The following is a 12,436-nucleotide window of genomic DNA, read 5'->3' on the forward strand; positions in this document are numbered from 1 at the left end:
CAACAGTCAATATTCAATATTCGTTCAAAAATCTAATACAAGTTAGATTTCATCTCATTTCCTCTTACATAAATCGATATCAATGTCAATATCGACAATATTATTTTGATACTTGGAACTTATATAGTGAAATTACCACGCAACTACCTCCCCAATTGCAATGAGACAAAAAATATGGCATCAACTGCGAGTAATTAAACGCTTGACAAAGATATAACCTGGTAACTCTATACCTTAACTTATCATCAACATCCAAATTTTGAGAGCTCAAATAACTGCACAAGATGAAGTTGGAGGCTCCCATAGTAGCCATTCCCCCTCTTGTTGTTTTGCTTCTCTTGTTGAACATCGGCATGGCGCAGAGCACACCTTTCCCTGTAAGAGTTGGAGTGGTGGTGGACATGGACGATTATGTCGGGAAAATGGGGTTGAACTGCATCACTATGGCACTCTCCGATTTCTACACCAAACATGGCCATTACAAGACTAGGCTGGTCCTTACCAAGAGAGACTCCAAGAAAGATGTTGTTGGAGCAGCTGCAGCAGGTACTAATACTACTAAATCAACCTACTTATTAAACTCGCAGGTTTAGCGAGTATACAATCAGTAAGGCCTAATTACGAGACAATTTTCAATTGAACATGGAAAAACTTTACTTACTTAGTTCTTTTTTGCCGTTTTGGCCAGTCCCTCTGGCCCGGTACCAACACTCTGCAACCATGGAAAAAAGCAAACTCGATTACACTTCATATGTTAATTGACACATGTTTGCTGCACATGTATATGTAGCTGTGATAATCAGACATGTATGATAAGTTCTTCATAGCTGCATCCCTGTCTAAGTGGAACTTGCATCATTAATCATTCAGGAGCAATATACCTTCCAACTTTTTAATGCAAGTAAAACGAAATAGTACCAATTTATTTGCATTCATTGCATGGTTAGCTTATTCACAAGCAACAGTAACTGATGGTTAAGGTTCTACTAAGAACAACAAATTTCAGCTCAATCGCCATAATACTTACTTAAAGAATGAAATCAAGATCAACATGTCATCATCAATAAACAGGTTTCTTCTATAAACTGCTTAAAATTTGCCAATGAATGGCTAAAGTTCTAAAGAAGAACAGAATCTGACATACTTTTTTCCTTGCAATTAAATTATATGCAGCTCTAGATTTACTGAAGAATGTCCAAGTGCAAGCGATTATAGGTCCGTTGTCCTCGATGCAGGCACCTTTTATGATACATCTTGGGAACAAATCTCAAGTACCGATCATAACATTTTCAGCCTCAAGCCCGTCTCTCTTGTCAATCCAAAGTCCATATTTCGTTCGTGCTGCGTTAGATGATTCTTCCCAAGTAAAGGCCATAGCAGCAACAGTCAAAGCCTATGGATGGAGAGAGGCTGTGCCAATCTATGTAGATAATGAGTTTGGACACGGGATTATGCCATTTTTAGCAGATAGCTTGGAACAGGTAAATGTACACATACCTTACAGGAGTGTCATACCATCATTCGCAACGGATGATCAGATTGTTGCAGAGCTTTACAAGCTGATGAGAAACCAAACTAGAGTTTTCATTGTCCACATGAGGACCACTCTTGGTTCTCGCCTGTTCAGCAAAGCTAAACTACTGGGAATGATGAGTGAAGACTATGTGTGGATAATAACTGATGGTATGACAAACGAGTTAAGTTCAATGGATCGTTCAGTTCTTGAAGAAGATATGCAAGGAGTTATAGGTGTAAGGCCTCATATTCTGAAATCGGAAGAGCTGCACAAATTCAAAGTCAAATACGAGAAAGAGATTCGGCCGCAAAACCCAACAAATCATGATATGAATTTGAACATCTTCGGATTCTGGGCTTATGACTCTGCAGTTGCACTAGCAATGGCAGTAGAAAAGGCTAGAATAAGAAATGCTACATTTCTGAAGAAGGGAAGTGATTCCACAACACCAACAGATCTTGAAGGCTTTGGAGTCTCAAGCATTGGAACTGAACTCATTCAAATGCTGTCAAATATCACTTTCAGAGGCCTTGCTGGAGAGTTTAAACTAGTTGAAGGACAACTGGAATCACCTCCTTACCAGATAATCAATGTGATTGGTGCAGGAGCCCGAGTTGTAGGATATTGGACAAAAGGTAATGGAATTGTTAGAGAACTCAACTTTGAAAAATCAACCAAAGAAACATACTCCACTTCCAAGTCCAACATCGGATTCATTATGTGGCCAGGCGATAGAAAAAATCCACCCAAGGGTTGGGTCACTCCAACCAATGGGAAGAAGTTAAGAATCGGAGTTCCTATAAAACTTCGTTTCTTTGAGTTCATGCATATCACTTGGAACTCCGACAATTCTACAAAAGTGGAAGGTTACTGCAAGGATGTTTTTGATATGGTGATCGAAGCACTACCATATGGCGTGCAGTATGAGTATATTCCTTTTGCTACGTCTGACCACAAGAGAGCCGGCAGTTATGATGAGTTTGTTTATGCAGTATACAAAGGAGTAAGTATCTTTCCATTAACGATTCAAAAACCACACATCACCACATTTAGTATGTCAGTAATTTGGATGCATAACCTTTTCTATTCCATGGGCAGGAATTTGATGCTGCAGTTGGAGATGTAACTATCATAGCAAGTAGGTCACAGTATGTCGATTTCACCCTGCCTTATACAGAATCTGGTGTTTCAATGGTTGTACCTGTAAAAAATGACAAGAACAAAAATGCATGGGCATTTCTAAAGCCACTGACATGGCAACTTTGGTTGACAAGCTTTTGCTCATTTGTCTTCATTGGCTTCCTTATTTGGATTCTAGAACATCGGATCAATGAAGAATTCAGGGGCCCTCTTTGGCATCAAGTAGGCACGATATTTTGGTTTGCCTTTTCAACAATGGTGTTCGCTAACAGTAAGTTAAATATTTTCTAGCATTAGACATAGATTACACTAATCTAACAAGTAATTTATATTGGTTTGATTTTGTAGGGGAGAGAGTGATAAGCAACTTGTCTAGGTTTCTGCTGATCATATGGTTCTTGGTGGTTCTGATACTAACGCAGAGCTACACAGCTAGTCTTACTTCCATGTTGACAGTCCAAGAGCTGAAACCCACCATCACAGATGTCAATGAGCTTATAAGAAACAAAGAAACTGTGGGCTACCATAATGGGTCATTTGTTTTTGAACTTTTGAAAGGATTGAGCTTTGACGAATCCAGACTTTTGGCATATAGCTCCCCCGAGGATATGCATGAACTTTTCAGGAAAGGTAGTGCAAAAGGTGGTATATCTGCTGCTTTTGATGAGATACCATACGTCAAGCTTTTCCTCGCCAAATACTGCTCAAAATACATCACGGTTGGCCCAATGTACAAGACAGATGGTTTTGGCTTTGTACGTATCAAATACCTTTCTCTTTTGATGTATGTCCATATACTTACACATGCTTATTTTTAATGTAATGTGTTTCCAGGCCTTTCCTATAGGATCTCCTCTAGTGCCTGACATTTCAAGAGCTATATTAAATGTTACTGAGGGAATGAAGATGATGGAGGTTGAGAATAAATGGTTCAAAAATGATACCGAATGTGCAGATTTTATTGAGTTTTCCTCATCAAACAGTCTTGGGATAGAAAGCTTCTGGGGGCTCTTTATGATTGTAGGAATAGCTGGAGTTATAGCCTTGATTATCTATGTGACTAGTTTTCTCTACGAGAATTGGCATGTTGTGCATCAAGGTTCTAACGCAGAGACAACGCTAGCTAGCAAATCACTGGAGTTACTCCAGAGGTTCAACAGCAAAGACATCACTTGTCACACTTTCAAGAAGTACGAACAAAGAGTGAATCACAATGGTTGCGGATGTGATTGTGCGAGAATAGTGATGGAACCTTCCGACGAGTACTTCCATCCAAGCCCATCAACCTTCTCGCATAACTCACCAGGCAACAACGGCCCACCAAGTCGTACGTCTTCAAGTCCTGAAGCGCTAGCAGGATGCTTCACGATAAGGCATGGAGGAGAAGAGTCTAATGTTATAGAACATGACCAAGACCAAGACCAAGACCAGCAATCAGCGTCAACAGTGGCTCAAGAAACTCACTAAGACAGTTGGCTCATATAAATGGGATTTATTCTTCATACTAGATATGCACACGGGCATTAGTATTACTCCAATTACTGGCCATTATTTAATGAAGCTTTATTGAATTTGATTTTACTATCATAGTGTCAAATTTAATTAAGAAATGATCAAATGCATGAATATTTCATATTGTATCTCGATAATATTGTCAAATGAATAAATCATGTGGATATTCCAGTAGGATTGAAAGTAACATATATCCAAATGAAAATTACTTGGAAATTCCAGTAGGAATGTAGGGTTGTTACGTGATATATGGTCTTGTTAGGTTGAGATTTATAACCTAATTGAGAATTAAAATGCAATCTCAGTCACTCATCTAGAATATTTGTGAAATGTCAACAGCATGTGGTTTATGTCAATAGAGGAACATAATTGTAATTTTATTTATTTTTTATTTATTTTTTATTTTTAAATTTTTTTTTTTAATTTTTAAATTTTTTTTATAATTTTTTTAATTTTTATTTTCGTTTTTTTATTATTATTTTTTTAATTTTTTTTTTCAACTACATATACAATTCATGTCAACTACACATCAAATGTCAACAACTTTATTCAATAAATACTACTTATTTGACATGAATTGTACATGTAGTTGACATTATATTGTGTAGTTAACATGAATTGTACATGTAGTTGACATGAATTGTACACATAGTTGACATTATATGTGTGTAGTTAACATGAATTGTGTGTGTGGTTGACATGGATTGTACACATAGTTGACATTATATGTGTGTAGTTGACATGAATTGTATATGTAGTTGAAAAATAAAAATTAAAAAATTAAAAAAAATAAAATAAAAATTAAAAAAATTAAAAAAAATAAAAAATAATTTTAAAAATTTTTAAAAAATTAATAAAAAATTAAAATTAAAAATTAAAAAAAATATTTATTGAATAAAATTTACTATGATATTACTATTCTACCCTTTCATAATTAATTAATCTAAAGATATTTTTCATGTGGAAAAATCTGGACCACTCATTTAATAAAAATGAGTGGCTAATATTGCATCTCATTTCTCAATTAGCATAAAAAATCTCAATTGATCACAGTCCTATATATATATATATATAGGGTCCTGTTAGGTTGAGATTTTTTGGCCTAATTGAGAATTGAGATGCAATCTCAGCCACCCATTCACAATTTTCGCGCGATGTCAACAGCGCCTGGTTTATGTCAACAGGGGGGTATTTTTGTCATTTTAGTTCTAAAATGTTTCAGTTGTATTCAAAACACGCCGTAAAACTCTCAAACATTTCTCTGAGTTCTCTCCCAAATTTCTCCTACAATTCTGCATCTTCTCTTCCCTTCGTCGCTATTCATCTCCTAATCTTAGACTTCATTCAGTTTTCTACATCAATTAATTTCCAAAAATGAGGATCGAAGAAGTAGTTGAAGTTGAAGCACCGATTGTAGCCGGAAAAAGGAAATCGGCGGTCGTGGAAGCGAATTCTTCAGGTTAAGAAATTGATTCAAATTTTAAGTATATTGCTTCGATTTTAGTGTATTAAAACATATCTGGATTTGTTTTCTTCTGAATTCGATTTCTGCTGATTTTTTATTGTTGATTAGCGATGGTAGATTCAGAAGAGGGGGAAATCAACAAGGCTGCTGGAAAAAACGAAAGAGAACATGCATCTGCTTCCAGTTAAGGATTTGTTTTAATTTTTAAGATTATTGACATTTCATACAATAGCTATTGACATAGTTATGATAATAGACTTGTGTTTTCTATAAACAGCATATACTTGTCATTGAGATGATATTGTATACTGTTGACATAGTGTATGCTTGTTTGGATTGCTGTTGACATTATAAACTTTAACAATTGATATAAAAGTAATAAGATAATTATGTTTGCTTTAAACATGATATACTTGTTATTGACATAGTGTATACTTATTAGAATCGTTGTTGACATAGTCAAATTGACATAATAGTAACCAGATAATTGTGTTTGCTATATATGAGATATACTTGTTATTGACATTGATTTATTATGTACTTTATCTATTGACATAATTTTAAGAATATACATGCACTTGTTGTCGATAGGGTATACTTGTTATTGACATAGATTTATTATGTACTTTATCTATTGACATAATCGTAATAACATGCATGCACTTGTTGTCAACAGGGTATACTTCTTATTGACATGATATCGTGTATAATTGATATTGATTTATTCTGTTTGATTTAAAAATTTTTAAGATTATTGACATTTTATATACTAGCTATTGACATAGCTATAATAATATACTGTTGACAGTAGTAGTGTATGCTTGTTTGAATAGGTGTTGACATAATTATATTGACATAGTGTATGCTTGTTTGAATGGCTGTTAGGATGACTGTAGAAAACATATAAATGTTTCTAGGTCATGTTGTTGCTCATGGACCTTTTAGGGAGGAACGGCTCCCCTGTTTTGGTGTTGGTCTTGGATGGCTCTTGTAAGTTTATCTAGCAGTCATTGTCTACTTAATTATTTCAAAAATGCTTTTCTTAAGAGATAATGTATGTGGTGCAGCTGATAGTTTCATGATAGTTGAATGATTTACCATCTTGTTCAATGAAATAGGAACTTCTCTGATTTTGCTGCTTTTTTGCTAGGTTTATTACTAGTTTCTTTCTGGGTGCAATCCCCTGGTATATAAGAGCTTTTCTACTGCTATGTGTCCATATGGATGACAGGGAGAAGCCTGGACTCATTGCATGTGGTATAGCTGTAAGTCTTTTCAATCTCTACTAGAATCTCCTCAAGTGTCAATTCATGGATGTTCCCAACAGTTAGGGTCTTAGGGATGATGTGTAATCATATTTTGGTGTTTTATGCCTGTTTTTTATCCAGTGGATTTTGTAATTTTATTGTCTCTGAATAAGTATATGAGGTTTCTCTTGTCAATCAATACCCCCTCCCACCAGTCATCATATGTGTTTTGCTTCTTGATGCAACTGCTTGAGTTGATATGCACTTGGAAGCCAAACGACTTCACTTGAATCTGTGGCCGACAAGTTTCTTCATTTGTCCAAGACGTTCCTTCAAGACAAGCCTGATACTTTTGATCACTGGAAAACAATATCTGAATCAATAGTTATTGCTGAAAAAGAAAAGGAAGTTCTTGAAGATTTGACCGAATTTCCAACTTTTAAATTTGGACATTTCTTTGATGAAGTAAGTACATCATTTTGTTTACATATGTTTCTCTGAGTTGACATTAGATTACTCCTACAGTTTATATACTAACATTGTAGAACTAATTTACAAGCAGTATGCACAAGAAAGAAACAGAGAAAATATCCCTACATCGCCAGGTTATGATCCTAAAGGGGTGAGCCAATGAATCAGCCTCTCCTATCTCACCACCAGCTGCAAGCCCAATGGATGACGCACAAGTTGAAACGAACAAAGAAAAGTAACAGGAGAAAAGGAAAGAGAAAGTAGAGAATATTGTTAAAATAAAATAACTAAAATTAAGATTAAATAGTATATTGTTTTTATAAAATGACTGAATTGTTGTTGACATGGCTTGAAAGTGTAGTTGACATTTGGTTATAATTGTTGTTGACATGATTTGTACGTGTTGTTGACATGACTTATAATTGTTGTTGACATGGTTTCTATGTGTAGTTGACATGGCTTATAATTGTTGTTGACATGGTTCTATGTGTAGTTGACATGGCTTATAATTGTTGTTAACATGACTTATAATTGTTGTTAACACGGTTCTATGTGTAGTTGACATAGTATGTAACATAGTTGACATGACTTGTACGTGTAGTTGACACGATATGTACCGTAGTTGACATGGCTTGTATGTACCGTTGACACGATATGCACCATAATTGACATAATTATATTAGTTGTTGACATGACTAGTATATATATTTGACATGATTTTTAATTGTAACTAACCTTAAAAACATGAATTATAATTGAGCATAATTAAATTATATGTTTAAGTAATCTTAAATTATATGACTACATCTCCATATGTAAGTAATCTTAAATTATATAGTTGGATGGGTTTTAAAACTATTATTGTGGATTCTGAAGTTTGAACTTAGCAGTTATATCAAATGTTAATCAGTTCAACAAATTGTATTGAAATGTCAACAGCCTATAACCAAATGTCAACAGCTTGTATATAGTGTCAATAACTCAGAAAACAAATATTATAATTAATAAAGAAAATTATAAGATAGATGTCATTAGTGAGCAGAATCAAATATCAACAACTAATAAGATAATGTCAATAACTTTTAGTATATGTTAACAACTAAAAAACAACTCTGATTGTTGTTGACATGGCTTGTACGTGTAGATGACATGACTTATAATTGTTGTTGACATGGTTTCTATGTATAGTCGACATGGTTTGTACGTGTAGTAGACACGATATGTACCGTAGTTGACATGACTTGTATGTACCGTTGACACGATATGCACCATAGTTGACATAATTATATTAGTTGTTGACATGGCTAGTATATATAGTTGACATGATTTTTAATTGTAATTAACCTTAAAAACATGAATTGTAATTGTAATTACCCCTCCAGGTAGGACTGGGGCAGCCTGGACGCCCTCATCAGCGAGTAGCACGGAGGCAAGTCTGACTCCAACTTGTATTCAATGTCAACAACTTATAACCAAATGTCAACAGCTTGTATAAAGTGTGTACAACTCAGAAAACAAATCTTAAAATTAAAAAAAACAAAATCATACAATAGATGTCAATAGAGAGCAAAATCAAATATCAACAACGGGTCTTGTTAGGTTGAGATTTTTTAGCTTAATTGAGAAATGAGATGCATTTCAGCCACTCATTCACAATTTTCGCGCAATGTCAACTACTCAAACATTATGTCAACTAGGGGGCATAATTGTCATTTTCGCGATGTCAACTACGGAGACAATATGTCAACTACGATGTCAACAACAAATGTTATTTATGGGAACCACGATGTCAACAACAAGTGTTATTAATTGTATACGTAGTTGACATAGATTATATAGGTAGTTGACATGCATAGTTGATATTAAAAAAGGGAGATAACTAAATCTTAGCAACTAATTTTCAAATGAGAAATATTACCAAACAACCAGAGTGCAAAATATTTCATGCTTTAATTTGGAGAAATAAAAGAGAGAGACACGTAACATTTGCCTCAAAAGCAGAATTCTTTACGTATTTTCCGTTCTTTTCATACTTGATAAATCATCCAACAACAATAAAAAAATTTTACATTTAACATTTCTTCAATATCGAGAATATCGAATATAAACAACTCGTATTAAAATGTCAACAACTAACAAATAACACTTATAATTGACATATCAATACCGAAAATATCGAATGTCAACAACTCGTATTAAAATGTCAACAACTAAAAAATAACACTTACAATTGACATATCAATACCGAGAATATTGAATGTCAACAACTCGTATTAAAATGTCATCAGCTAAAAAATAAGACTTATAATTCACATATCAATAGCCAGAATATCGAATGTCAACAACTCGTATTAAAATGTCAACAACTAAAAAATAACACTTATAATTCACATATCAATAGCCAAAATATCAAATGTCAACAATTAAAACAAAGTTGAGATATCACAGTTAACAGGAATATCATTATTTAGGTGAATCTCCATCCCCATCATCATCCATACATCAATCATTCAAGCAAGAAAAAACAACAAAAACAAAAAAAGCAACAAAATCCGAGGGGAAAGAGGAAGAATATGTATAAAAATCAATACAAAATCAATCGGATCAAGGTTGCTGCTATCAAAATCTAAACGAGAAAAATGAAATGAGATTAGAAATTAAATTACATGTGTGTCCAAATACGATCTGCGAATTCCAGAAAGCGCCGCCTTCGTCGGGAGGAGATTGCGGCAGAGCTCCCGCCGGCGACATTCTCCGACATGTGGACGCCGGTCGCGTAGGCGTTTCTCGCCTGAATCGCGTATTTCCGATCTTGCCTTATCCTCGTTCACGAATCTCTGAATTCCAGCTTCTCGAACCCCCATTCCCTGTGTTTTCCCTAAATTTCACCGAATTAGGTTTTCAATTAACGCGAATTGAACATTCAGATCATCAATTGATTCAATTCAGTTGCTGATTCAGCTTCTCGAATACCGCCATTTCCTCGACGGCGTCGAAAACGCCGATTCCTTCAGCTTCAACGGTGAAGGATCGAAGCGCGCTCGTGAAAGCTCTCTCCACCTATCCGGAATATCTAAGAAACAAAGCTTCCGATGAGAAATCAGCGAAATGACGAAGAATTTCGAAGGATTGATCTGGTTGAGAGAGAAGAATGATGATTGGATCACCGCATCGACTCTCTGGGTGGCCATCTTCTTCATCCCTAATTAAAACATAAAATTACTATTCTGCCCTTTCATATTAAATTAATCTAAAAATATTTATTATGTGGCAAAATCTGGACCACTCATTTAATAAAAATGAGTGGCTGATATTGCATCTCATTTCTCAATTAGCCTAAATATATATATATATATATATATATATATATATATATATATATATATATATATATATATATATATATATATATATATATATATATACACACTACATAGCTTATGTGAGCATCATGCTCATATAATGCAAGTTAGCATTTTTATTTATAAAAATCAAGTTTGATTTGTTATTTTACTCATTTATTTAACGTTATAAAGAAAACGATTATCATGGACACTTTCTCAATAAAAATTAATCTTAGCTTCAAATTCATTTGTAGTACTACAATTAATTTTATCCTTTACTTTTTTTACAGCAATTCAAACTCTTCAAATAATATTTTGTAAAAATTAAGGATATTTGAGTAAATTAGTAAGTACTACTATGTGTTTATATGTACACAAAATTAATAAGAACATTTTTTTTGCTTCGATTGAATCTTTATGTATCTAGACATTAGATAGTTTTCTTAACATTTAATTGGAACCAGTACATGCATATGCTAATTTCTACTAGAGGCGGCAAAATCCATTTAAAGCTGCCCTTTTCATAAATCATAACCCCACCTCATTAATTGATAGCCTTTTGTATTTTTTTAATTTCTTCATCTTCTTAATGTTTCACATTTCATAATATTCAGTCAAGTCAAGGTAAACGCTACCGTCGCTACATGAGAGAGAAATGTGTGACAAATGAGTGAGAGAGAAAAGCCAAAAATGATATTTTCGTTTAAAAAATGAAAAATGACTTCATACCTATTTATAGATAATTTTAGAGACCAACGGTAATATTATTTTTGCTTTCAAAAGCTAAATATGACCTTTTCATCTAAAATGGAATATGGAAATTGAAAAATTACTCCTAATTTCTAACTATATAGTCAATCAAGTGTATAGGAAATTTATGGAAGTTTCCGTTTTCTTTCCTTTTGATTTCGCTTTAAATGTATTACTCCATCCGTCCCGCTTCAGCAGTCTCATTGACTTTTCTGCCTTTTTTTTGTAAAAATGATAAAAAATAGTTAAATTGGAGAAATGGTAAAGTAAGAGAGACAATAATGTAGATAAGACTCTTCTTTATATTATTCTCTCTTTTAACTTATCATTTCTCCTCTTTAACTATTTTTTATCATTTTTACAAAACAAAAAGGCAGAAAAATCAATGGGACTGTTAAAGCGGGACGGAAGGAGTACTACTTAGTATCAACTTTTATTATTATTTGTGGTAGCTGGTATGATATGATCCATGCATTAAATGCTAGGTTATCTACTCCCACAGTTCTGAAATAGGAGTAATCATTTGATTCGACATAAATTTTAAAAAATAGAAAGAAAAGTGAATAAAAAAATTAATGAATTATGAGTCTCATTTATACTGTATTAGTTTTATAAAAAAATATGAATGATCTAGAAGGACAGACCAAAATGAAGAAATGAAGAAATAGAAGCCAATTTCATCTAAGATTTGTGCCTTTTAGAGCCTTGAATTTGATATAGACCAGCTAACCACTAACTTATACTCACATGTTGCTGGAATCTGACAAATCATGTTTTGTCGATTTATTATCAGACAAAAATAGACTTTTCAAGTCCAATATTCAATATTCATTCAAAATCTAATGCATGTGTGTCAAATTTCATCTCATTTCCTCCCTAAATTTGCAAATGAGAATATGAGAGAAAAAATATGGCATCAACTACTCAATTTTAACTATAAAACTGTAGTTCGGTAACTATAACGAGGACTGTTGATGAAGATATAACCTAG

The 12,436-nt window shown here is 33.7% G+C and overlaps 1 protein-coding gene across 2 annotated transcripts; it reads left to right on the forward strand.

Annotated features, from left to right (window-relative positions):
* The first annotated feature begins 213 nt into the window (after window positions 1–213).
* On the forward strand, window positions 214–4,240 carry LOC125211642 (glutamate receptor 2.7-like). 2 transcript variants are annotated; one of them, XM_048111521.2, is made up of 5 exons: window positions 214–546; window positions 1,174–2,519; window positions 2,615–2,927; window positions 3,005–3,411; window positions 3,491–4,240. In XM_048111521.2, exons 1-5 carry the CDS (start codon window positions 285–287, stop codon window positions 4,121–4,123), a joined length of 2,961 nt encoding a protein of 986 aa, XP_047967478.1. In that variant the 5' UTR covers window positions 214–284; the 3' UTR covers window positions 4,124–4,240. The 2 variants fall into 2 exon arrangements, with proteins under 2 accessions (XP_047967478.1, XP_088923244.1); XM_089067118.1 differs by having other exon boundaries at window positions 337–546; window positions 1,236–2,519.
* Window positions 4,241–12,436: the final 8,196 nt, after the last annotated feature.

This window comes from Salvia hispanica, chromosome 3, assembly GCF_029641045.1.
Source record: "Salvia hispanica isolate PSC_SH4W2 chromosome 3, Shi_PSC_v1, whole genome shotgun sequence".
NCBI classification, from domain to species: Eukaryota; Viridiplantae; Streptophyta; class Magnoliopsida; order Lamiales; family Lamiaceae; genus Salvia; species Salvia hispanica.

Bases quoted from the DNA above. Each gene is read 5' to 3' on its own strand.
- LOC125211642 (XM_048111521.2), top strand. From the start codon at position 285: ATGAAGTTGGAGGCTCCCATAGTAGCCATTCCCCCTCTTGTTGTTTTG. The intron at 547-1,173 runs GTACTAATACTA...AATTATATGCAG, and splicing joins TGTTGGAGCAGCTGCAGCAG to CTCTAGATTTACTGAAGAAT. The intron at 2,928-3,004 runs GTAAGTTAAATA...TTGATTTTGTAG, and splicing joins AACAATGGTGTTCGCTAACA to GGGAGAGAGTGATAAGCAAC.